Source organism: Protopterus annectens, chromosome 9.part0 (assembly GCF_019279795.1).
Source record: "Protopterus annectens isolate FY-2018-M chromosome 9.part0, PAN1.0, whole genome shotgun sequence".
In the NCBI taxonomy this organism is placed as follows: Eukaryota; Metazoa; Chordata; order Ceratodontiformes; family Protopteridae; genus Protopterus; species Protopterus annectens.
The window spans coordinates 1,481,610,873-1,481,638,289 of NC_056743.1; the positions used below are offsets into that span (position 1 = coordinate 1,481,610,873).

General features: G+C 43.2%; 1 protein-coding gene across 1 annotated transcript in view; it reads left to right on the forward strand.

Annotated features, from left to right (window-relative positions):
• The window catches only part of AKAP8 (A-kinase anchoring protein 8), a 1,438,733-nt gene that overhangs the window by 264,838 nt on the left and 1,146,478 nt on the right, over positions 1–27,417 (forward strand). Inside the window, exon 2 of the mRNA XM_044084424.1 lies at positions 7,281–7,671. Coding sequence (XP_043940359.1) covers positions 7,281–7,671 — 391 coding nt within the window. The remainder of the gene's footprint in view (positions 1–7,280; positions 7,672–27,417) is intronic.

Sequence of the window (27,417 nt, forward strand, 5' to 3'; positions counted from 1 at the left end):
GTAAAACCTCCCAGGAAACCTCCATTGCCAGCATGGGACTTGAACTTTGTGCTAGAAAAACTGACTCTGCCTCCTTTCGAGCCAGCAGCTACAGCAGACTTGCAATATTTATCCTGGAAGACTGCCTTCCTGCTGGCAGTAACTTCAGCAAGAAGGGTCTCTGAACTACAAGCATTAATGGCAGTACAACCCTTCCTGATCTTCCATCAAGATAGTGTCCATGAGAACAAATCCTACATTTATGCCTAAGGTGGTATCCAGAGTCTCTTTAAATCAGGCTATCCACCTTCCTACATTCTTCCCCAATCCACAGAACAGGGGAGAAAAGCTTTTACATACCTTGGATGTACACAGGCAATTACGCTACTACCTGGACAGGACAAAAAACAATAGAAGAACTGACCAGCTTCTGGTAGCTTACGCAACAGGAAAAGAAGGGAAACCAATTTCTAAACAGACAATCTCCAAATGGATAGGAAATTGCATTAGACTTTGTTACTCCTACCATGGAAAGAAAACTCCAGAAAACATCAGGCCTCACTCCACAAGGGCCACAGCCACTACCACAGCTTTCTTACGAGGTGGCTACCAAGGACATTATAGAGGCTGCTACTTGGACCTCAGTGCATACATTTGCCAAGCATTATAACTTACCTCTATATTCTAGATCCCGTGCTGGCTTTGCCACTGCTGTTTTGCAAGGGATCCTGACTACACCATAATCTATTCTCATTTCCTCCTCCCCTAGTTTAGCTATGGTATTCTACCCATTTGTAATGACTGCAGATGCATCCTTGAAGGGCATAGTACAGTTTTGTACCTACCATAAATGTAGATGTCAGAGAGGAATGCATCTGCAGTCGGGATTACCCACCCTCCTTCCCCTCTGAGGTACTCCTAGGGTACTTACCAATCTTCAGCTAGCTTGGGGGGGATCTATTATGGTGTATTTGTTTGTATATATGTACATACATGTTTATTTTGTGCGTTTGCTCTCTACTATTTGGAAACTTTGGCATTTATCCAAATTTAGCCTACCAAGAGGGCACCTGGCATCTGGGGCAAGAAACACTGAGGAAAATGGCATCGGCTGATGCCTTTATACCCGAAAACTGCCGCAATGACGTCGGGTGAAGTGCGACACCAGCCGAACCCAGACTTTGGAATCCGGCCGACCGAAGGGCTGCCTGACGACAGGACAACCCATTTGTAATGACTGCAGATGCATTCCTCTCGGACATCTACATTTATGGTAGGTACAAAACTGTACTTTATGTACTTACCGTAACTTGGAGTCTGTGTTGTCCAGTTTAATTCCTTCTCACATCCCACCCATCCATCCCCCAGCCTAATCTGCTTGGAGAGAGCTACAGGAATTAGGAACCCAAGAGTTTGTTTGAGCTCCAGATTATGGCCATTTTTCATTGTATTTCCATCCAAGTGTATATGCATGTATATAAATAGATGTAATCCTCTACGATAAACCATTTATAGAGCTGCAAACTCTTATCTGAGGAGTTGGGGCAGATGTGAGGCATTGTGGAAGAGAGCCCGAGACTCTGATCGTGGTCTTATGAAGCGGCTAGGTCGTATCTGATGTTTGATCCTTGGGAGTCTATATTATCTTGCAGAAAGACCTGTTCAGCGAACACATTATCGGCAATTAAACAGTGAACGCTGAAATCAACAAAAGACCACATCAGCGACTTTTTTTCCAAGGGGGGGGGACGCTTGGCCTACTAAATCTTTGAACCCTACAAAGTGGGGGACTTTGCCCCCCACACTCCCGTAACTAATTATACCGCCTCCGAGCTCACACTACAGTGGGGAAAATGGCAAATCCCCGATTGATTGCCAAGCATTTGTTTCTCCTGGGAAAATAGTCACTGATGTGGCCTTTGGCTGATTTAAGCGTTCGCCGTTTATTTGCCGATGAAGACACATTCTCTGAACACATCTTTCTGCAAGATGATACAAACCCGATACTAGGACCCATCAATGAGGAAGAATGAAATTAGACAACACAGATGCCAAGTTATGGTAAGTACATAAATTCCTATTTTTCCTATTTGCTCTGTCCTCTAATTCTATTACTTTTTGAACCCTTTTCTTGAACAGTGTCATATTCAGCCAGCCCTTTCTTCATTTCAACCTCTGATTTTTGCAGTTGTCACCTCATCTGAATATATGTTTAAAGTTTCTTCCATTTTTTCCAGCCTTTTCTTTGAATTGATTTACTCAGTCGGTGTTTTATTTTAATCATGGTATGTATGCAGTGGTCTTGTACTTTCCTGTAGGTTACTGGAAGTCATGTCTGGAGCTTGCAGTGTTGTTGGATGGAGCAGCTGCAGTACTTTTCAGTCTGTTTTTTCCTTACCTTTTGTAGCAACTTGCCTTCTGGTCCTCTGTATTTTGTCCCTGGCATCCAGGCAGTGCACTTTCTAGCCAGTTACTGAAATTTACCCAGAAATGTAAACCCACTAGCTTTTTCTGCTAAGCTTCTCTTTTCACACTGGGAGAGCTAGAATTAAGTCATTAAATGTACAGCTGTTTTGGAAGTCGAAACATTACAGTCTTTTGTTTCGATAGTGAGAGAGACATTCTTCATGGTCTACTGACTGGGAAAACCTAGTTAGTTGTCAGTGCCTGAGCTGCACAGAGGGCTTTTGTACACCATGTAAGTTTTCTTGACATTATCAGAATGACTAGCAGTCTCATTACACTGTAGTCTCGATAAACATCTTCCTTATTCATGATGTATCAAAGCAGAATAGCACACTCTGCATATATATAGAGCAAAGGGCATTTTTTTGTCATCCATGCAACACTTGTAACAATTTATATTTAAAGTACTTTTATAGTTACTTCAGGACCATTTGGGACTCGTTGCTTAAAGATGAAGGGGAAATGTTTAACACTTTTACCTTGAATAAAATTAAGCCATTTCACCAACTTGTTAGTAACCTATAAATATTGTCTGCATTCAATGGCAATGTTATACTATTAGCTAATTGGAGTCTTATTGCTGTAGCAAGTAACCATAACTGTGCCTTATGTGCTGTTCATAGATGGCAGCACTTAACAGTAGTTTTATTTAGTAAATGGCCTGGTTGTAATTCTTGAAAATGGATCTTCAATTTTAGTCCATCTTTTCAATTGAATTGATGTTACAAAAGGAGTGAGTTCATACTGAGTGCTTAATGCTCAGTTATGTCCCCACTTCCTAGGCCATGTACCTTGATTATAGGATGCCATGACAGTGACTTTCATGATGCAATAAGGTAAGTGTGTACTTTATAGCATCTATGACTATCTCCTCCTAAGGAATTTACTAGCATATTCTAGAGAGACTTGTGTTTACTTTGTCTGGCAGTGGTGCTTGCTTCCCTTAGGATCAGGCATCTATATTTATTGTTTGGGCAACTGCCTCACACAAGGCTCTTCAGTACAGTAAATGAGCAAGTAATTCTCCTTACATTTTGGCTTCACAACTTTCTGCCTTCCAAAGTCTAGCTTGGAGCTCAAGTCCACCAACTTCTTTCTGTATTTTGAGACAGAGAAGGGTCAACTGTCCCTGCCTAGGAGAAGAAAGACTGTTAAGAGCTCTTTCTCAACCTTTATGTAGGAGTGGAATCACAGCCACAAAGATGCTTGACAGTATTAGCACATTTTTCTTCGTCTGTGTTGTCCAAGCTTCATGACAAAGATCCAGTGATTGCTAGGTCACTGTTGCACCCAAAACCATATGAGGATGTATCCTGGCAAGTATCTGACAACTTGCCAGTATCCAAAGCTTCAGATGTCTTCCATGTGCCTCTTCGTCTGAGGGGGGCACAAAAGCATGCTGATATAAAAGTAGAATTGGCGGAATTCAGAACTTTTACTGTCGAAGCTAGCAATGACTCTAATGCATCTTCAGTGGCTTGGCAGTCTGCTAGTAGTGAGAAATTGTGCAGTTAAGTCCCCTGTTGAAGATTTCTCCTTTCTGTCAGACTTGTCATTTTTATATAAATTGTGTAGTGTTTGTGTGGACATGAAATATCTTGTAGAGACTTCCACTTAAACTCCTGGGAGAAAGACCAAAGTTAACACCACTATTTCCTCTTTCTCTATATCCAAGGAAACGAGAGGAGATTTTAATTGCTTCAGACTGTTTCTTTTTGAATGAGTCTTGGCTGAAGGATCTATTCAGATTCTGAGCTGTATTTTGTATAGAGTTATTTTTGGTTTAGACTGAAACTGAAGAAAATATTTTGTTTCACTTGTGGAGGAATTTTCTCTGCTATAGGTAGGAAAAAGACTCATTTTTAGGCTTGTATGTATAAATTCCTTTTCACATCTTTTGTGGACATGAAAAAAGGGTATTACTGATCCACCTAGTTTCTAAAACATCTGTGCTTTTCTCATTTGCTGTGGTTACCAAACAATCCTTTAAGATGTTAACATGATATTGCTGATGGTGTTAAGCTGTAGCAACTTCACTGGTCATGCTTAAATGGTAGCTACTGTTGGAAGAAAAGAACACCTTCCCCAATGCAAGGTCTTGGGCTGCAGTACTGCCAGTTCAGAATCCTGGTATAGAAATGAGCTCCAGTTTATTGCTGCTAAGACTAGCACTTGCTTTAAATCTTTGTTTATGGTATAAGTTGTAGGAAGGTTCTTGCAACAGCTCTTAAAAGTAGACACACTGCTCTGCCATGAGGGGGTGCATAAGACAGCTACAGCCATGTCTGTTTACATGGTTGCAAACAGTTTACTTTGTCCAATCTGAAATTAATGCATCTCTTGATAGGGAAGTTGTTTGGTACTTCATATTTGGGAGTTGCAATGAGATTTGATGAAAGAGGGAAAATGATGCAAGGAGTACAGGAAAATTTTCAGTCCCCTGTACCAGACTATACAAAATATTCCTGGACTGAAGAGATTTTGTAGAAAACCGTTCAATCTGGAAAGCAACCTTTATCAACAGTTGCAGGGCAGATCTAAGAGGGGTGAAAAAGGGAGCTCCTTAGGCCCAGGCAAAGTTACAAAAAAAGAATAAATTCCACCCCTTCTTTACCATCCTGTCTCCCCACCCTGGCACTCTTATGAATCTTGCAAAGAATCTCTACAAAGCACCAGGTTACAACAGATTCTTGGGTACTAATAATCATTCAAGATGTGGATGTAATACGATGGCAGTGGGAACCCCCCCCCCCCGTCCTTAAGAATTCTGTCCCGTTCTCAAAGCCAAACCCACTGTTCCCTCCTGTCATTGCTGACATGCTTGCCCAGAGCATAGCGGAAATTGTACCAAAAAATAAAAAGGTGAAGGATTCCATTTAAGAATATTTCTGGTACTCAAGGAGGAGCATGGAGACCTAACTTGGTCCTGTCTTTAAAACCATGACATGGAGATTTAGAAAAGTTATTTACTCAGCACCATGTACCCATTCACAGAAACGTCAGTCGCTTTTCAAGAATTTTCTGCTTCATGTTTTTAGCTCTGTTTACCCTTTGGCTTGTCCACAGCAACAGGGGCTTTCACAAAGTGTCTTGCACCAGTTATTGCTTTTTGCACATTACAAGACCTCCTTATTTTCCTTACTTGTATGATTGCTTTATGATTGCAGACTGTCTTCACGACTCTCAGAAGTCTCTACTTTGTCAAAATTTATTTCACAAGCTAGGTTTTCAACTCGGTTTGGAAAATTCATTCCTCTCTGATAATTTTTCTAGGGTGCTTGTTGGACACATTTTAAAGGTGGTATTCCTGCCTCCTCAGGAGAAAAATATCATATACAAAGAAATTACCTTTTTTTCTCTTCATACTCTTGACATAAACGGTGAATTCAGTGCATTATATCTTATGATACGTGACTTGTAAATTCTTATGATTCCTGCAGCCAGATAACACGAGAAATGCTGGTGCTTTCTCGAATCCATCTTTATTCAATACCCTCTTTTTCCAAATTCTGTACTGAATTTTCTCAAAGGAAGTTCATTGGTGGAGAGACCATTTGTGTCTGAGTCCTGTTCGTTTTCCCCTACTGCACTCAGTTCATTTGTGACTGTGGATGCCTCAGACTTTGCCTTGGTGGCTGTATCCAAGGAAGTCAAAAGTACAAGTCCTTTGTGATCATTTCAAAAGGAAGCCCATAAACATCAAATTAGTGCATTGGTGAATGCTCTCAAATCCCCAAACCATTTATGTTCAGAAGCCTAGCCTTACAAGTAGTTTTAGTGTTTGTATTTCGCATATGAAAAATCTTAGAAGTAGGATGAACAAGAATATGTTAGGACATTTTACGTGTTTTCCCTATCCAGGAGGGAATAGGGTGTTAAACTGGAGTGAATCTGGTTTTACCCATCCATTTGTCTAAGGTTTAAATAGAGTGGAATTACTTTGCTTAGGCTATTAGTAGCACTGCTATTCTGTTATGCATAATCCTGGGAGCACCTTCTGTGTAACTGAAGGAGAGAGAAAAAAATTAAGTCTTTTACTGCAGTCAGCCTTGTCAGCTGACCCTTAGTGGTCCCATTTCGACCCCCTCATACAAAGTTTAAGAGTAGAGGAGTACCCTGAGAGAAGATGTATAGGAGATTGTAGATGACGTGACTGTCCTGCTGTGAGCCATGATGGCACTTTCGCAACTTCCTGCTCAAGTGCATGAGACTGTGATGCCCCTTTGGAGGTTGTCATATTTAATCCCTACTTGTTTGAGTAAGTAGTTTTACTTATATTGTGCACTTCTCACACCTTGGTAGTTTGCAGTAGTTTAGCAGTGAGCACTGGAATGGCTTTGCATTTGTGCTTTTAAGTCTTATGGATTGGCTTTTAAGATGTGGAAGGGTGAGTAGGAGGGTTAGCATTTACATGTTGTCCCTATACCCAACCCTTTAGATGGTGCTGTTATGCACAGATGAGTTCTGAAGTCGTCCTGATTTGGATGAAAGCGCTTAACTAGACTACTGCGGCGTGTTTGTCATTTGTCCTGAATAAAGGTGCAGTGTGTATTCACTTCGACTTAGCTTGTCGGTTGCCTTTGGTTATGCATAGATGAAAGCAGAATTTTGAGTGAATGCCCTTTGAGGGTGAGATGAAGCATACTCGTGTGCACTAGAAGGTATAAGTTTAAAAATTATTTAAATTGTGGTTAAAGGTGTTTTCAGTTGTCTGTAGGGACACTTGCAGAATATATTTAAAATTAGGTAGAATGGATTTGGTTTGAACCTATACAGCTAAACATTATCCCATTGTTAATTTTGTTGCCTACAAATGTGCCCTTTTTCTGTTTCAGGTTACGAGGGATATGATTATTACAACACTGAAAATACTGGTGGCTCAGCTTCTGCAACTTATAACTATGGCACAGCTTCCAGCTACAACACAGAAAATACAGGACATGCTTCCAGTTACAATTATGGAACAACTTCCAACTGGGATGGACCACCTGGAACTGGCCCTCCACCACCTCCACCTAACTGGGAGGCTCCTACACCAGCAGGGTCAGCCGCTTCTTGGGATCCACCAGCACCCCCTGTGACACAAACCAATATGCCCAATAACAGTGGACCCTTTCCCAATAGTGCAACAATGCGCAAGTCAGAAGAACCATCGGACTCAATCATAGCGAAAATAAACCAACGTCTAGATATGCTGTCTAAGGAAGGGCTGCCAAATGAAGACAGGTTGTTACTAGTAGTGTTATGTGAAATTAAATAGAGCTAATTGGTGGGGTTTATGAAAATTTGTTCAATTTCTATTTTTCCTTTTGTTGTACCTTTTCTGGGCCTCTCGTTTTAAACGCATTTTAAGGTAAGTCTGGATAACTGCTTAGAAGTTTGTTTGCTAATAGGAAAACTAACCGTATGGCTTGGGTTACAACTGAAATGTGTAATCCCTTACGTCCTTTAAGCATTTACAGTAAGCGTAATATAAGGTACATTTTTCTTTGAAAAGACAGTAATGCTCTGATCTGACTTTGGAGGCCTTCTGCAGAGGTTAAGGATCAACTCCCTCTGTCTTTTTTATTTATTTTTTTTTTCATTTTTTTGGCATCTGGGCATGCATGCATTCACGGGTATGTGACCTGTCTCATGAAAGTAGGACTTTCTCATCCATTCAGTTGCCAAATTGGTTATTTTTTATCTTTCAGGTTTGTTTTCCAAGGTATCCTTGCATTTTAGATCAGTTGCTTTGTTTGTGTTCTCTGGCTCTTAGTGTGGACCAGGCAAGTTTTCTCTTTCCCACATTTTGTGCGATTGGCTGAATTAATCTGTTTTTGTACAGACAATGTTTGGGGCAAAGGTACTGCTTCAAGATGAACATGTCAGATGCGTAAACTGTCTTGAAGCGTTTTCCTTTTGTAAGGATTGTTGCATCTGTCCAGCAAGCAATGTGAAAATGGGTTTAGAATTGGAAGCCATCAGGGCTTTTCTTCTAGGGCTGCTTCTACTTTTGGATCCCTTGAGCAGTTGAATATTTACTATTGTACAGTGATACTTTACATGCCTTAATGGCTTGGATCTGATTTTTCAGTTGCATTGCTGCGCTGTAGAGGATTCTGCAGCTCTCCACCAGTTAAGCTGCATGTTGATGTTGCATTTTGCTTTCCTGAATAAAGGTAGTGCAGCTGTATTGTGGTACTTGCCATAATGGCTAATCAAGGAGCTCTTCCTGTAGAATATTCCATCAAGTTGATTACTGCTACAGTATCATTGGCTGTCTGGGCTCTATCCTGACAAGGTTGTAACAGCAGGCTAGCTTCCAAAGGTTCAGGGCACCTTCCACACTAGTCAACTGAAGTGGAGCTCATTAAAAGTGTGGGCACCAAGCCCTTCAGAGCCTTCCTGACTAAAAGTGTGCATTTCTCTGAGGCTTTGGAGGACCAACAGTGGGTTTATGATGTTACACATTTGCCGGGTGGAAAAAATTTCCCTTTGGGGAAACCACTTTCCATTTAAAAAAAAACAAAATTCTGAATAGAAAAGGGTTTTTAAATGTAGGAGTTTGTGTTTTTAGCAGACTGTCATAGGGACCGTATTTATTGTACTTCAAAACTGAGAGCAAACCCCCCCCCCCCCAATTCAGAAGTTGGTTGAAATATTTAAAAAAAAAAAAAAAAAAAAAAGTTTTTTTTCAGTGGAGAAATTTTTACTTTTTGGGACATGCTAGGAAGTGCTTTCTTGCTGTTTCTGTGAAAATTGACATTAAAAGACTGCAAGATTATCATGGGCTTTGCTACTTGTTTTCTCCAAGTAGAGGCACCATTTTTGGCTTGACCATGGAACAGACTGTTTGTCCGGGTCTGTATTAGAAGGATGACAGTGCAGTGCAGACACGTAAAGAGCGACACACATTGGTCGAATGGCATCTAAGTGATTTGATAAATGTTACAGGGCAAGGAAGTAGTTGGCCAGCTACACAGAGTTGCCCTTTCCTTCACTATAGTGCGATCTCTGAGTTGGTATATTTAGTTGGGGGGGCTCTGGGGGGAACAGCCCCCCACCTGATAATGGCTTTGTTAGAATGTTGTGCCCATCTCTAGGGAAGCTGCTGTTGCCATTAATAAAACTGTTGGCCCCATTTTCCTCTCAAAAAAACAGAAAACTAAACCTGTATCTTCTCAAATCTTTCTGGGCAGGAGGAATTTATTGGGCCTTACTCGAGGTTTAATTCAGGCCGTTGATCCTATTTATAAACTAGTTTCTGGTAAAAGAAAAATAATTCCTCTTTTCCTGTAGTGATTTGAGATTTTGAATCTGGACAGGAAGATGACTGGACATAAACATTAAGGGGCAGATACAGGGATTTCTCAGATTTGATTCAGACTGAAAAGAGCTTAGTTTCTTCTCCCTGTGAGGTTTTTCTTATGAGACTATTTCCAGAGTGTGCAAGCGTGTTCATTGGGAGAACAGTGAGATTTCTCAGTGCTTCAAAATACAATGAGCTGTTAAAGAAGGAATCTATGAAACATTTACCTATTCCTCCAGTTCTGTCAGCTTTAGAGGATGTGAATGTCACTGTCTCTAGTTTTCCTGATAGCCAGCTGCCCCTATAAATGAAGATAGGATGTAGAAATTCCTAATCTTAGTTTTTATACATTCTTCCCAAACCCTAACCCACCAGCTATAGCTTTAGTTAATCCTACTGCTGCTGAACATTTAGTTAACTTCAGTCCTACACTTTTTGCTAAGGATGGAAAGGTTGTTCGTGAGCATGGGGAAAAGTGTATGCCTCTACCACTTTGATTTTCAGAATTTGAAGTTTCAGGCTTGTATTTTGACCAGCTGTGAGAGTATGAGAAACGTTTTGTCTGCAGATGTTCTTCATCTCACATTGCTGCAGTCCTTACTTATGGGTAGTCCGCTGTCCTCGGTCGGCCCGAATACCAAAGTATTAGGGTGACGTCGGTCATGGGCGCTCAGAACTGACATCAGAGCGTCAGGGTATAAAAGCGCATGACCGACGTCATATCCTCAGTCTTTTTTGCCGCATGGTCCGATGCAGAAGCAGCGTTGCGAGTGCCGTTCGGCGTTCTGAAATTTTCGAATTCTGAGTTTCAGACCGAAACCAAGTTGGGCTAAGTACCCCTTTGGGGAATATTTTTGTTTTTTCTTGCCTCAGATGTTCTTCATCTCACATTGCTGCAGTCCTTACACTTGGGTAGTCCGCTGTCCACGGTCGGCCCGAATATCAAAGTATAAGGCTGACGTCGGTCAGGGCGCATTTAACTGACGTCAGGACGTCATGGTACAAATGCGCATGACCGATGTCATATCCTCAGTCTTTTTTGCCGCATGGTCTGATGCAGAAGCAGCATTGCAAGTGCCGGTTGGCGTTCTGAGATTTTTCGATTTAGAAGTTTCAGACCGAGTTCAAAGTTGGCTAAGTACCCGTTGGGAATATTTTAGTTTTTCTTGCCTCAGTCATTTACCGGATGTCAGAAAAAGTTAATAATTGCGTTTCTTGTGGGAAACAGATACCGCATAGAGATTATCATACTTTGTTTATTCCTTGCTTAGGGCCTGAGCACGACGTTGTTGGCTGTCGCTCTTGTGCTAGATTTAATAAACGCACTATAAAGAGAAGGTTGGATTGTGCAAGGTTAGTCTTTGGGAAGCGGTGCAATTATAACATGCCGTCGGATGCTCCGACGCCCGCTTCCTCGAAGAAGCGCAAGGACAAGGCAGTTAAGCCTAGGCTAGAAGAACCATCTGTACCGGACGCCGGTTCTTTAGAGGTGTCGGTGGAGCCGGTGGCTCCACCGGAGATTTCTTTGTGTTCCCCGAGTGAGACCTTATTATTGCAAGATGTGGCCTCTCGGGAGGCAAGTCAGGCTGAGGGGGCTTCTCAGGTTCCTAAGGTGGCTAGGCCCTCTCCTTCTGTTTCTAAGGCTTCTCCCGGGGGCAGGCCAGGTTTAGCTTCAGTTGGTGTTACCCCTAGCTCTTCAGGTACTATGCCCAAGAAGCATATGCTTAAAATGGCAGAAGATTTGATTACTTTGATTAGGGGTTCTATGCCCCCTCCTGCTAAGAGACCTAGGGTGGAGCCTGAGCTGGGGGGTTTTGAGCAAGCTTCAGATGTTTCAGAGTCTTCGGCTGAAGACTTGCAGGAGTACTCTCCTTATTCTGATTCTGATGTGGATGATTCTACTCCTTCTGCTACTCATCCTGAGGATTTTTCTTTTTCAGAAACTCTTCATTCCATGAGAGAGCATTTTAAGTGGGAAGGTCAGGACTTCTCTGATTTCAGGAAAAGGCTTAGGGAATTTCTGTTTTTACCCCAGCATAGGCCTTTGGCTATACCTCCTGTTTTGGATGTAGTGGAAGATGTTTTTACAGAGGCTTCTCTTAATCCTGATTCTTTGCCTCCTGCTCCTGTTAAGCCGGATAGGTATTACAGGGTGCCTGAAGTTCATAAGTATCTTTTTAAGAGTCCTAGGGCAGACGCAGAAACTGTTAGCCAGGGGCCTATGGGTGTTAAAGCTTCTGTTAAGAATCCGGTTCCTACAGACAAGGAGGCTAGGGCCTTGGATAGATGGGGAAAGAAAGTTTATACTTCTTCCACTCTTGCTATGAGGGCTCTGAATTGCCAGTTTCACATGTTGAAATACCAAAACTATCTCCTTTCACTATTGACGTCTAAGGTTGATGCTCTGGCAGTAGGTATTGATTGTAAAGAGTTGCAAGATTTAGTACATGTTTCTGAACAGGTGGGTAAGCATTCTTTGCAATGTGGTTTTGATGCTGTACAGGCCTCGTCTAGGGTGGCTGCCACTGGGACTGTTCTTCGCAGGCACGCCTGGCTGAGGGATCAGAATTTGTCTGAACATGTTAAAACAAGGATTTTAGATGCTCCTTTACAATCTGACGTGTTGTTTGGTCCTCCTGTTGAGACAGTCTTAAAGAAAATGGAAGACAAGGCTAAGTCTATGCAGACTGTTAAAGATTTTTTGCAGGTCCAGCCTCCAAAATTTAGTAGAAATTGGCCTACTAAGGGGTGGACGTATCCTTCTTATGATCCCCAGTCTAGGGGTAGATCTAGACGTCGTAGCGGCAGAGCTCAGGGCTCTTTCAGGCCTAGAACAGGGAGTTCTCCTGCACAGGCTTCGGGTGAGGGCAGGGGTCAGTCCTTTCGTAAGCAGACCCAATGACCTACCTTTTCAGCTGCCAGAGCCTACTCGTCTGGCAGCACCTTTGGGAGGAAGGTTGGCACTTTTCAAAGAAAATTGGAGTTTAATTACCCAGGACAGATGGGTATTGGATATCATACACCATGGCTACAGGTTTTATTTCCATACCTTGCCTCCTTTCAAAGGCATGCCAGGCGTTCCTCCTCAACAAAGAATAGAGGCTCACAAACAGGTTTCTCTGTTGCTCCAACTAGGGGCCATACAGCCGGTCCCTCTGCCAGAAGTGGGCCTAGGATTTTATTCTCGCCTGTTCCTAGTACCAAAGAAGGGGAACACGTGGAGACCAATTTTGGATTTATCTATCCTCAACACTTATCTGGACATTCCCAAGTTCAAAATGTTGACGTTGCAGCAGCTTTTACCTCTGCTGGGCAAAGATCATTGGATGGTAACTTTGGATCTCAAGGAGGCTTACCTTCATGTTCCTATCAGACTCAGTTGCAGAAAGTATCTGCGTTTTCGAGCTGGGACTTCTCACTATCAGTTCTCTGCATTGCCCTTTGGCTTATCTACTGCCCAGAGTGTTCACGAAAGTTCTGGCTCCAGTGATAGCTTTCTTCAGACTAAAAGGAATACAGATCTATCCTTATTTGGACGACTGCCTAATTCTGGCTCAAGGAAGGGAAGAGCTTCTTCATCATTTGGAATATGTGATAGCAGTGCTAAGATGCCTAGGGTATTCTGTGAACTAAATAAAGTCCAGTCTAGTACCCTCTCAAGACATGTGCTTTCTGGGTGTGAGACTGAATACAGCAGCCCAGATGGCCTTTTTAACCCCGGACAAACAAAAGAGTCTATCCCTTTACTTCCATCAACTATCTCATCAGTCCGGGCTGACTGCAAGGACAGTCCTTCAAGCCTTAGGGTTCATGGCATCTTGTATTCTGGTGCTTCCCAATGCCAAACTGCATATGAGGAAGCTACAATGGTATCTCAAAATGTATGGACACAGCACTGCCAGGATCTGGACACTGTCATTCAAATAATACCTTGCATTCAGAAGGAATTTTTGTGGTGGCCTCAGGAATGTCACCTAAACAAGGGACTCTCTGTGACCCGGCCAGAGGCAAGTCAGATTTTAACGACAGATGCCTCAGACAAAGCTTGGGGAGCTCATCTAAATGGAAAGTGGATACAAAACAAGTGGCCTGTCAGACTACAACATCTACATATCAACATGAAGGAGATGTTAGCAGTCCAGTTTGCATTAATAGCTTTCAAGGAATTCCTTCTTCCAGGACAGGTGTTGATTCTAACAGACAACACAACTGTCATTTGGTACATCAACAAGCAAGGGGGGACGCATTCTTATCCTCTATGCAGGCAAGCAAGCAATGATTTTGTGGGAGACTGCTCTCAGTTTACAGCTCAATCTTCAGGCAAGGTTTCTGCCAGGAGCACAGAACTCCTTAGCAGATGTGTTGAGCAGACGAATTATGGATCCCCACGAGTGGAAATTGGATCCTCATGTATTTCAGAAATTGACAGTGTCATGGGGAACTCCAGACATAGATCTGTTTGCTTCTCCACTAAACCATCAGCTGCCAAAGTTTTGCACAAAAAGGTTTCATCCCACTGCTTGGAGAGTGGATGCTCTTTCTTTCAATTGGAGCAATCTTCATGTGTATGCCTTTCCACCTCTGCCTCTCCTCCCAAAGGTACTTCTGAAGGTCAGACAGGACAAGCCAAGGATGACTTTAATAGCTCCAGATTGGCCTCGACAGCACTGGTACCCATTACTAAGAAGTCTAGCACGAAGCCTCCATGGCCTTTGCCTTCGATTCCACACCTGTTGTCACAGGAGGACAGCCATTTGCTCAATGTCAAGCTTCACTCTCTGCACCTAACAGCCTGACATATTCTGTTTTGAACCATAATGGGCCTCCACTTCCTCAGCAAGTTTTGAATGTTATTTTGGAAGCTAGAAGGCCTAGTACAAGGAAAGTGTACGCTGATAAATGGAAGAGATTTTTATTTTGGAGTGCAGCAAAAGATTTTGATGTTTCTGAGCCTAATTTTTGTGTGGCTCTTCAATATCTTACTGAGTTACTAGACGAAGGTTTGTCTTTCTCTTTTATTAAAGTTCATGCTGCAGCAATTTCAGCTCACTATGATTGCGACCCGCCATTGTTTTCTCATCCTTTGTTCAAGCAATTTCTTAGAGGGGCAAAGAATATAAGACCCCCACGAAGAGCTCCTACTCCTGCTTGTGATCTCAATTTTGTGTTGGAGAAACTCACTCTACAACCTTTTGAGCCTGCAGCTACTGCTGAGTTGAAATATTTATCATGGAAGACTGCTTTTTTGTTGGCCATTACCTCTGCAAGAAGGGTTTCTGAATTATAGGCCCTTATGGCAGTTGAGCCTTTCTTGATTTTCCATAAGGATAGGGTATCATTACGTACTAATCCTTCCTTTATGCCTATGGTGGTTTCTAGTGTGGCTTTAAACCAGACTATTCATTTGCCTACTTTTTATGCAAATCCCCAAAATAAGGGGGAAAAGATTTTGCACACTTTGGATGTACACAGGCAGTTGCGTTATTTGGACAGAACTAAAGGGTTCAGGCAGTCTCAGCAGTTGTTTGTTTCTTTTGCTTTGAGTTCTCAGGGCAAGCCTGTGTCAAAACAAACTATTTCTAAGTGGATTGGGTTTTGCATTGCTTTCTGTTATTCCCATCATGGCAAGGAGGTTCCAGCTGGGATTAGGCCTCATTCCACTAGGGCTACTGCCACTTCAACAGCTTTTGAGGGAGTGGCAACCAAGGATATTTTGGAGGCAGCTACTTGGAGTTCTGTGCATACTTTCTCTAGGCATTATCACCTGCCACTTTACTCTAAGTCCAGGGCTGGTTTTGCCACTGCGGTTTTGCAGGGCATTTTGGCAGCTCCTGCTTCCTTATAGTTAGCCATCCTCCCTTACCTCTGCTTTGGGATTCTACCCAAGTGTAAGGACTGCAGCAATGTGAGATGAAGAACATAGTACAGTTTTGTACCTACCATAAATGTAGATGTTCGGAGATCCACATTGCTGCAGTCCAATTTACCCTCCCTCCTTCCCCTCTGTAGTTGGAGGTGGTTGTGTGGGTTGGGTTGTACATGTTGTGTATATTGTATATATAGTTAGTGCAAGGGTGGTTGGTTATTTGTTTGCTGTCTTTTGGTTTTGACCTTTATTTTTAAGGTCTTCTGTCATCTGGGGCAAGAAAAGACTGAGGATATGACGTCGGTCATGCGCATTTGTACCCTGACGTCAGTTAAATGCGCCCTGACCGACGTCAGCCTTATACTTTGATATTCGGGCCGACCGTGGACAGCGGACTACCCAAGTGTAAGGACTGCAGCAATGTGGATCTTCGAACATCTACATTTATGGTAGGTACAAAACTGTACTTTAATTCCGGATGTCAGAAAAAGTGAATAATTGTATTTCTTGTGGGAAACAGATACCGCATAGGGATTATCACTCTCTTTGCATTCCTTGTTTGGGACCGGACCACGACGTAGTCGGGTGTCGGTTTTGTGCTAGGTTTAATAAGCGCACTATAAAAAGAAGGTTAGATTGTGCTAGGTTAGTCTTTGGTAAGCGGTGTAATTATAATATGCCGTCGGATCCTCCGACGCCCGCTTCCACGAAGAAGCGCAAAGACAAATCCTTGAAACCTAGACAGGTTGATTCGTCCGTTTCGGACGCCGGTCCTGCAGAAGCTACAGTAGAGCAGGGGGATCCGGCTGAAGTTTCTGTTGAGTCTCAGGGGGAAACTTTGATTTTGCAGGATGTGGCCTCCCAGGAGTCAGGTCAGGCTGAAGGGGCCTCTCAAGTTACTGTTCTCCCTTCTATGCCTAAGGTGGTTAGGCCTTCTGCTTCTATTTCTAAGGCTTCTTCTAAGGGCAGGTCTGTTTTGCCTTCCTCTGGTGTCCCTCCAGGTACTTCAGGGTCTGTGCCTAAAAAGCACATGCTTAAAATGGCAGAAGATTTGATTACTTTAATTAGAGGTTCTATGCCCCCTCCTGATAAGAGGCCCAGGGTGGAGCCAGAGTTGGAAAGTTTGGATCAGGCCTCAGATGATTCAGAGTCTCCTACTCAAGATATACTAGATTTTCCTCCTTATTCGGATTCTGATGCAGAGGATTCCACTCCTTCTGCTTCTCCTCCAGAGGATTTTTCATTTTCAGAAACTTTGCATTCCATGAGGGAGCATTTTAAGTGGGAAGGACAGGATTTCTCTGATTCAAGGAAGAGGCTTAGGGAATTCTTGTTTTTACCACAGCTTAGACCCTTGGCTATACCTCCTGTTTTGGATGTTGTTCAAGATGTTTTCTCGGAGGCTTCTCTTAATCCAGATTCTTTGCCTCCTGCGCCAGTTAAACCGGACAGATATTACAGGGTGCCTGAGGCTCATAAATGTCTGTATAAGAGTCCTAGGGCGGACCCAGAAACTATTAGTCAGGGGCCTAAGAGTGTTAGAGCTTCTGTTGTAAAGAATCCGGTTCCTCTAGATAAGGAAGCTAGAGCTTTGGATAGATGGGGTAAGAAGGTGTATACCTCTTCTACTTTAGCAATGAGGGCTTTAAATTGCCAGTTTCACATGTTGAAGTATCAGAATTTCCTCCTTTCTCAGATAAAATCTAAAGTGGATGCCTTGGCAGAGGGCATAGAGTGTAAAGAATTGCAGGATTTAGTACATGTCTCTGAACAGGTGGGTAAGCATTCTTTGCATTGTGGTTTTGATGCTGTGCAGGCCTCTTCTAGGGTGGCTGCCACTGGTTCAGTTCTTCGCAGGCACGCCTGGCTTAAGGATCAGACTTTGTCCGAGCATGTTAAAACTAGAATTCTGGATGCCCCTTTACAGTCTGAAGTTTTGTTTGGTCCCCCTGTGGAGTCGGTTTTGAAGAAAATGGAAGACAAGGCTAAGTCTATGCAGACTGTTAAAGATTTTTTGCAGGTGCAACCTCCAAAGTTTAGTAGAAATTGGCCTACTAAGGGGTGGACCTACCCTTCTTCTGATTCTCAATCTAGGGGTAGATCTAGCCGTGGCAGGGGCAGAGCTCACAGTACATTCAGGCCTAGAACTTGGAGTTCGCCTGCACAGTCTGCAGGTGAGGGCAGGGGCCAGTCCTTTCGTAAACAGGCCCAATGACCTGCATTTTCAGCTGCCAGATTCTTCTTGCCTGGCAGCTCCTTTGGGAGGAAAGTTAGCACTCTTCAAGCAAAACTGGCTTTTAGTCACCCAGGACAAATGGGTATTGGACATTATAAACCGAGGCTACAAGTTTTATTTCCATACATTGCCTCCTTTCAAAGGCATGCCAGACGTTCCTCCTCGGCAAAGGATAGAGGCTCACAAGCAGATTTCTTTGCTTCTTCAAATAGGAGCTATTCAGCCAGTTCCTCTGTCAGAAGTGGGACTAGGATTTTATTCTCGCCTGTTTCTAGTACCAAAGAAAGGGAACACGTGGAGACCAATTTTGGATTTATCTATCCTCAACACTTATCTGGACATTCCAAAGTTCAAAATGCTGACGTTGCAACAGCTTTTACCTCTGTTGGGAAAAGATCACTGGATGGTAACTCTGGATCTCAGAGGCTTATCTTCATGTTCCTATCAGGCCCAGTTGCAGGAGGTACCTGCGTTTTCGGGCTGGAAATTTACATTATCAGTTCTCTGCATTGCCCTTTGGCTTATCTACTGCGCCCAGAGTGTTCACAAAGGTTCTGGCTCCAGTGATAGCCTTTTTCAGGTTAAGAGGAATACAGATTTATCCTTATTTGGACGATTGCCTGATGATTGCACAGCACAAAGACGAACTTCTTCATCTACAGTATGTGATGGTAGTGTTAAGATGCCTAGGGTATTCTGTGAACGAAACAAAGTCCAGTCTAGTACCCTCTCAGGACATGTGCTTTCTGGGTGTGAGACTGAATACAGCTTCCCAGATGGCCTTTTTGACCCCGGACAAACAAAGAAGCCTTTCTCTTTATTTCCATCATATGTCTCTACAGTCCGGGCTGACTGCAAGGACAGTCATTCAAGCCTTGGGGTTCATGGCATCTTGTATTCTGGTGCTTCCCAATGCCAAACTGCATATGAGGAAGCTTCAATGGTATCTCAAAAATGTATGGACACAACACTGCCAAGATCTAGACACACTCATTCCAATAATACCTTGCATTCAGATGGAATTTTTGTGGTGGGCTCAGGAATGTCACCTAAACAAGGGACTCTCTGTGACCCGACCAGAGGCGAGTCAGATTTTAACGACAGATGCCTCGGACAAGGCTTGGGGAGCACACCTCAATGGAAAATGGGTGCAAGACACGTGGCCTGTCAGACTTCAACATTTGCATATCAACTTGAAGGAGATGTTAGCAGTTCAATTTGCATTGATGGCTTTCAGGGATTTACTTCACCCAGGACAGGTGTTGATTCAAACAGACAACACTACTGTCATGTGGTACATCAACAAGCAATGGGGAACCCATTCTTACCCTCTTTGCAGGCAAGCGATGATTTTGTGGGAGACTGCTCTCAGTTTACACCTCAATCTTCAGGCAAGGTTTCTACCAGGAGCACAGAACTCCTTAGCAGATGTGTTGAGCAGACAAATTGTGGATCCTCACGAATGGAAACTGGATCCTCATGTGTTTCAAAAGTTGACAGTGTTATGGGGGACTCCAGACATAGATCTGTTCGCTTCTCCACTAAATTACCAGTTGCCAAAGTTTTGCACAAAAATGTTTCATCCCACAGCTTGGAAGGTGGATGCTCTATCATTCAGTTGGAGCAATCTTCATGTCTATGCCTTTCCACCTCTGCCTCTCATTCCCAAGGTACTCCTGAAGGCCAGAATAGACAAGCCATCCATGATTCTGATAGCGCCGGATTGGCCTTGACAGCACTGGTACCCACTACTGAGGAGTTTAGTACGGGAGCCTCCATGGCCTCTGCCTTTGATTCCGCATCTTTTGTCTCAGGAGGGCAATCATTTCCTCAATGTCAAGATTCAGTCTCTGCATCTCACAGCCTGGCATATTCTGTTCTAGACCCTGGAGGGTCTCGGCTTCCACAACAAGTTTTGAATGTTATTTTGGAGGCCAGAAGGCCTAGTACAAGGAAAGTTTACGCAGATAAATGGAGGAAATTTTTTCTTTGGAGCAGAGCGAAGGACTTTGATGTTTCCAAGCCTGATTTGTGTTTCTCTTCAATATCTTACTGAGTTATTGGACAAGGGTTTGTCTTTCTCCTCGATAAAGGTTCATGCTGCAGCCATTTCTGCTCACTATGACTGTGACCCTCCTTTGTTTTCCCATCCTTTGTTTAAGCAATTTCTTAGAGGGGCAAAGAACATAAGACCCCCACGTAGAGCTCCTACTCCTGCTTGGGATCTCAATTTTGTGTTGGAAAAACTTACTCTACAACCTTTTGAGCCTGCAGCTACTGCCGAATTAAAGTATTTATCATGGAAGACTGCTTGTTTGTTGGCCATTATCTCTGCGAGAAGGGTTTCTGAATTACAGGCCCTTATGGCAGTGGAACCTTTCCTGATTTTTCATAAGGATAGGGTATCCTAGCATTACTAATCCTTCCTTTATGCCTAAAGTGGTTTCTAGTGTGGCCTTGAACCAAACTATTCATTTGCCTACTTTTTATGCAAACCCCCAAAATAAAGGGGAGAAGATTTTGCATACTTTGGATATTCACAGACAGTTACGTTATTATTTGAGCAGAACCAAGGGGTTCAGGCAGTCTTAGCAGTTGTTTGTTTCTTTTGCTTTGGGTTCTCAGGGGAAACCTGTTTCAAAACAAACTATTTCTAAATGGATTGGGTTTTGTATTTCTTTCTGTTATTCCCATCATGGTAAGGAGGTTCCGGCTGGAATCAGACCTCATTCCACTAGAGCTACTGCCACTTCTACTGCCTTTAAGGGGGGTAGCTACAAAAGATATTTTGGAAGCAGCCACTTGGAGTTCAGTACATACTTTTTCCAAGCATTACCACCTTCCTCTTTATTCTAAGTCTAGGGCTGGATTTGCCTCTGCTATTTTACAGGGCATTTTAGCAGCCCCTAATGCTTTATGATTTTGCCATCCTCCCTTTTCCTCTGCTTTGGGATTCTACCCATAAGTAAGGACTGCAGCAATGTGAGATGAAGAACATAGTACAGTTTTGTACCTACCATAAATGTAGATGTTCGAAGATCCACATTGCTGCAGTCCAATTTATCCTCCCTCCTTCCCTTCTGTAGTTTGGCATGGTAATATGGTTTGGGTGATGGTTGTTGTTGGGCATGTTTTTGGGAGGTATCCTGTTTTTGGGCTGTGGCCTTTCTTGTTAGGGCCTTCTGACATCTGGGGCAAGAAAAGACTGAGGATATGACGTCGGTCATGCGCTTTTATACCCTGACGCTCTGATGTCAGTTCTGAGCGCCCATGACCGACGTCACCCTAATACTTTGGTATTCGGGCTGACCGAGGACAGCGGACTACCCATAAGTAAGGACTGCAGCAATGTGGATCTTCGAACATCTACATTTATGGTAGGTACAAAACTGTACTTTTCTTTTTGAGGAAAAGCTGTTTTAAATGTAGTTTCTTTTATTGTACAGTTCACTTGTCATTGTTTAGTGTGTGCATGACTTTGCTTTTTCCGGGGCTATGATTAAAGGTAGTTTGATGTTTGCCTGGCTGAATTCTCAGAACACTCCCAGATGACAAAAATGAGATCCTAAATTCTAGAGTTTGTTTTTTGACCTTCTGTTGCAGAGGTGATGGAAAGTGTGATGAAAAGGGTAAGTTGATGTTTGGAGATTTCAGCCCTCCTTTTCCAAATTTTCTAAGGGATTCTCTAACCTTTCATCCATTTTTTGGCAAAAAAGCAAAGTAAACACACTGAACAAAATGCAGGTAGATGTATTTAAGAAGAAATGACAAGGAGCTTAAAGAATTCTGGACCCCCGCCCCTAAATCAGTGACCAATCAGAATGACTATTTAAGGAACCTTGTTCCCGCCCCCACCACCCACTCCCCAAACTTGACCGCCTATTTTCCCATCTAGAAAGTCTAAATATCCACTTTCTTTTTTGGTAACACATACTTTGACATATGGGTTCTTAAGGTCATTCATTAAGGCTATAGACGGCAATGGGAGGAAGTTCCACCTTCTCAGAGGGTAATCCGCCATCCACCAGAGCAGGCTTTTATTTATACCTGTCCATCACTTGCTGTCCCAGGGAGTTAAAGAACCAGTTCCTTCTTCCCAAATGGGAAAGATTGAATATGTTTGGTGTCAGAGAAAGAAAATGCTTGGAGATGATTTGTATATCAGTCTTTCTTGCCTGAACCACTTTGGGATAATGCCGAAGTTCAAAATGCTGTCACTTAACCTGTTACCTCTCCTCATTCAAGTTTCTTTGTAGCACTAAATTTCGAAGAGGCTTATCAAATCCATATTCATCCAGAATGGTGTTTCTTCAGGTTCTGTCTGAATCACATCAGTTCTCTGCCTCACACTTTGGACTATCCACAGCACCATATGTGTTCACAACAAGTCTATCTCCAGTTACAGCTCCTTGCAGGCTACAGGGTATTCACTTTTTTTCATATTTAGATGACTTGCTTTATCTTTGCAGAGCCCCCCCCCTTTTTTTCAAAGTGTCAAGAATCTCTTACTTGGGTGACTGAGCTCACACAAGCTGAGATTCCAAGAGAACATTCAGAAGTCTTTTCGACTCCATTACGCAAGATTGTGTTCCTGGGGTGTCAGCTAGACACCTCAGTTTAAAGTGTTTTCTTTTCCATGGAAAATAAACCTGGATCCAGGTCTATTTCTGTGGTTTTCCACTCAGAATTCAGTCACTGTGAGGAAATACTTCAGGATTTTGAGGCTTATGGCATCTGATTCTTATGATACCACTGACCAGATACCACTGCATCTCATGTGGATTCTTAAGTCTCTGTGGTCCCAGCACTAATACACGGCCTCTTGAAATCTCAGTCTTTGGGTTTGTCTGAAAGGAAGTCGCTTGGAGACTGCAAATGTTCTTAAATCCAGGTCTCCCCTCCCCCCTCCCTGTCTTAGTGCAGGTAGTCATCATGGATGCCTCTGACTTTATTTGTGGATCAGTTTCATGAGGGATAAAAGTGCAAGGTGGGTGGGACATCAAGGACAAATGCAAGCGCATAAACATAAGAGATGTTTTCTCAGATCAAGGCAGTCAGAGTTCTGTGTTACCTGGGACTCTTCAGTTTATTACAGGCAATACCACAGTCGAATGGTACATAAAGTGAGGGGGAACTGGGTCATAGCCTGTTTTGCAGGCTGGCCATGTTAGCTTGGGCTGCATCTTCACAGCAGTCTCTCCCTGTACAGGCATTCTTTACTTTGTTGAAGCGAAATTGTGTGGCAGACAAGTCTAGCGAGACAAGGGTAGACCCTCTTGAATGGAAACTAGATCAGAGGGTCTTCCACTATTTGCTCCTCTTGTGTTGAGTTTCTCACATACACCTGTTTTGCCTCTGTCCAATCAGCTAGCAAGATTCTTTTACAGGACTCCATGCAAGAAGGCCTGGAAGACCAATGCCTTTTTTCCTTTCCATGGGCAGGAGTGTCCCTCTGTGCATTTCCACCTTTTCCAGTGATATCCAGTGTACTAAGGATTCAGTAGGAATCCCCCAAGACTCCCTTTTTCCTAGGCAACAAGTTGGGAAAAGACCACTGGCAGTTACCACGAGCTTCATCATAGAATAGACACTCGCACAGGATCAGGGGTGTTTGATGCACCCTAACCCCACTTTACTGTCTGGATGATAGGGAATTATTCCCTTTAGGCACCTGTTTACTGAGGACATGTCGAAGGTACTAATGGAAGCAAGAAAGTCTGCTACTTAAACGTATATTAACAAATGGAAAAGGTTTTCTACTTTATTTCAACAATATGACCAGCAGCCATTCCGGGCTAGTTTTCTGGTTTTACAACTTTTGTGTTGGTTGCTATCCTATGGTTTGTTTTATTCCTCCATCAATGTTCATTTAATCGGCCATTTTAGCATGTCTGCCCATGGATCCTCTGTCAGTGCATTCTCATGTCAAAAAGCTTTTGAAAGGGGTTTTTGCATAAAAGGCCTGCAAGAAAACCGGTGGCTCCCTCCTTGGGATTCTAATTTTGTGTTACAGAAGCGAATACTTGCTCCATTTGAGAGACCTAACCTGGCTGACATGAGGTTCTTAACATGGAAAACTGTTTTCACTGATAGCTCTCATCTCTGCAAGAAGATAATGAGTTGCAAGTTATTCTAGTGAGTCGATCCTATCTCATTTTCTACAAGGGCAGGATTTTCTTTGAGAACTACATCTTCAGTGCCTGAAGTGGTATCTGAGTTTACTTTAAGCCAAACTGTCCAGATTCCTGTTTTCTTTCCTGAACCCAAAAATGAGGGAGAAAGGATACTGCATACCTTTAAATATCTGCATACAACTCTGGTACTGTTTGGATAGAACTAAATCCTTTCACAATTTTAGATCAGTTCATTTTTTGTGAAGGTAAGGGACAACCTGTGTCAAAGTAGACCATTTCCAAATGGTTGTCTATTCTAGTTGAGGTGAAGGCGGCCCACTGTACCAGGGCCTTGGCTTCATCTAGAATCCAACCCTTCCGAAAAAGCCATAGAACTATTCTAGATGTAGCAACTTGTCTTTTTTTTTTTTTTTTTTTTTTTTTTATAAAAGCACCATCAACTTGATTCCTTATATAGATATAAATCGGCCTTTGCTAGGATTATTCCCAAGGGTTTACTGGACTCTTGTCCTTTGACCTTCCAAGTATAGTAAGTTGGGGTAATCTACACACAGCTAGAACTACTGCTGCAGGGATGTTTGAAAACAGATTTGCAAGTAAACTTTCTGCAATAGAGGAGTCAGTGGTACAGATGTATAGTGTAGTTTTGCAGTACTTGTGCTTACCTGCATTTGAGAAATGCATATTTGTGTTAAGTATATAGACGTGGATCTGTGTACACGTTTACATGTAGTGGCTGTACACAATTCACATTCTGGTTAAAGCATTTGCTGCTCCGTTTGGCAATAGTTTACTGGACTTTGTCTGGAACACACCACGGTGGCTCTACTCAATGACAGGAATCTTTAAATCCTCATGTCTGGCTGCTACTTGGAACACATTTGCATATGTATATTTACAGAAACCTAGTTTGAGTTAAGAAAAGCATTCCCATTCCTGCAGTTTAGCTCCTGTCATGTCTTTAAACTTGTATCAGTATTTGTGAAGGATACCACCACAATAGATTTTAAAGGACACCAAATTTAAACTCCTAGATATCCAAGTCGCCATTTAAAAAAAAATACTACATAGCTGTCTGTAGAAAACCTCTCGGGGCCATCTCAAGGATTACTTGCATAAAATTAGACCCTCTTAGTAAAAGTCTGCATATCATTGCTTGGAGCCTTCCTGTGTCCTGATAGAGTGCTCTTCAAACTATCTGGAGATATACAGAGCTGAGTATATTTTTCTGGTTGTGTACTGGTAGTTTGACTAATTTTATATCCTTGCTGGCTGACTTCAGAGTTGTGTACTGTTATTTTTGCTTCACTGTATAGTTTTTTAGATCTCTGCTGAAGGTGTTTGATGTCCTACAAGAATGCAACTGCAGTCCTGACATATGGGTTGTCCTGCCTCAGGCAGCCCTTCGGTTGGCCTGATGTCGGCTCTTCCCTGACGTCAGAGCAGCTGGGGTATAAAAGCATCAGCAGACGCCATCTTTTTCAGTCTTTCTTGCCGCGCGGTGCCCGAAGCAGAAGCAGTTCGCAAGTGCCGGTTGGCCAGCTCCTGTGTTCAGATACCGAAGTCATCAAAAAGCTAAGTACCCCGTTGGGGAACCTTTTCTTGCCTCAGCCGATGTCAGATAAAACTGCAAAAGTTAATAATTGCTTGTCTTGTGGTAAACAAATACCTCATAAGGACTTCCATTCTTACTGCCTTCCCTGCCTCGGCCCAGACCACGACGTCTCTGCCTGTGCTGCCTGTGCTTGCTTCAATGAGCGCACACTTGGGCGCCGGGCAGAATTTGCTGAAGACTTTTTTGGGGAAATTTACTCTTATAACATGCCGTCGGAGCTACCGACAGCACGTTTCCAAAAAAACGGAAGGACCAGGACCGACATTCGCGGCCTGCGACTTCCACCGACACCACGCTAAAGCCTACCGCGAGTGCATCAGTCTCTTCGGCGGTAATTCAACCGCTCCAGGCCGATGACACCACTTTACCACACCGGTCCCGGACGCTACCCGGTGCGGTTGTTGATTTTCCTCCTGAAACCGAAGCCCAAGATTTGCCTGACACCATACCGGTGGACAAAGTTACTCCAGCACGTGGGGCAGCTAGGCCTCCTGTGTCTATGTCCATCAAGGCCTACACACGTGCTAAGGCTGCCAGCCAGGCTAAATCTCACCCTCCTAAATCTTTTTCACAGGGTCCCACTTCTGATAAACAGATCATGACTTTAGCTGCAGATCTAATTTCTTTAATCAGGGGCTCTCAGGCTCATCCAGACAGAGGTTCTCAGCCGCCTTCAGACAAAATGCCTAGGGTTGAGCAGGCAAATACCCTTTCCTCAGATGAAGACTCTGGTGAGTCAGGCCATTCAGATTCCCAGGAAGAATCTTTCCCGGCCTACGAGGATTCTGATGCTGATGAATCCATTCCCTCTGCCTCAACTCCTGAGGATATTTCTTTCGGGGAAATGCTCCACTCCATGAGAGAGCATTTTCAGTGGCAGGGTCAGGATTTCTCAGAATCCAGGAAAAGGCTTCGGACTTTACTTAAGTTACCCCAGCACAGGCCTTTAGCTATACCCCCAGTGTTAGATGTATTGGATGATGTGTACTCCGACTCCAGTACTTCTCCTGATTCTCTCCTTCCTGCTCCTGTCAAGCCAGACCGATATTACAGGGTTCCTGAAACTCATAAACATCTCTTTAAGGCCCACTCTGTTGATCTAGAAACTATTTCTCAGGGGCCCAAAGGAGTGGCCACTTCCACAAAATCCTTTACCCGCAGACAGGGAATCTAGGTCCCTGGAGAGGTGGGGTAAAAAAGTTTATACCTCAACCACCCTTGCCATGAGGGCACTTAACTGTTTTTTTCATATGTTTCAGTATCAGGATTTCTTGATGGATGATTTGCAGAAAAAGTTAGCCTCTCCTCAGCCTTTAGATAGAAAGGCCTTGCAGGATTTGGTTCATAACACTCAGCAGGTTAGCAATCATTTTCTTAAGTGTGGTTATGATGCATTGTAAGCTTCATGTAGGGCAGCTATGACAGGGGCAGTCATACGTAGACATGCTTGGTTGAAAGAACAGACATTGCCAGATTATGTTAAAGTAAAGCTTCTAGATGCACCTCTGGAGAAAGACGAGCTATTTGGTGCTAATGCACAGGGTGTGTAGAAATCAATTGAGGAAAAGGCTAAATCAGTACAAACAGTCAAAGATTTCCTCCAGGTTCAGCCACCAAGGTTCAGCAGGAATTGGCCTTCGAAGAATTGGTCCTTTCCAGACACTGACAAGTTCAAAGGGAAAAACAGGCGTGCTCGAGGTAGAGGGCAATAGGGAGGCTCCTACAGGGGCCGCCAATGGCAACCAACTAATCAGAGAAGTGGCGCAGGGACTTCTGCTGCTCCACAGGGACATTCACAATGACTTGACTTTGACACCACCGACCAAGGCT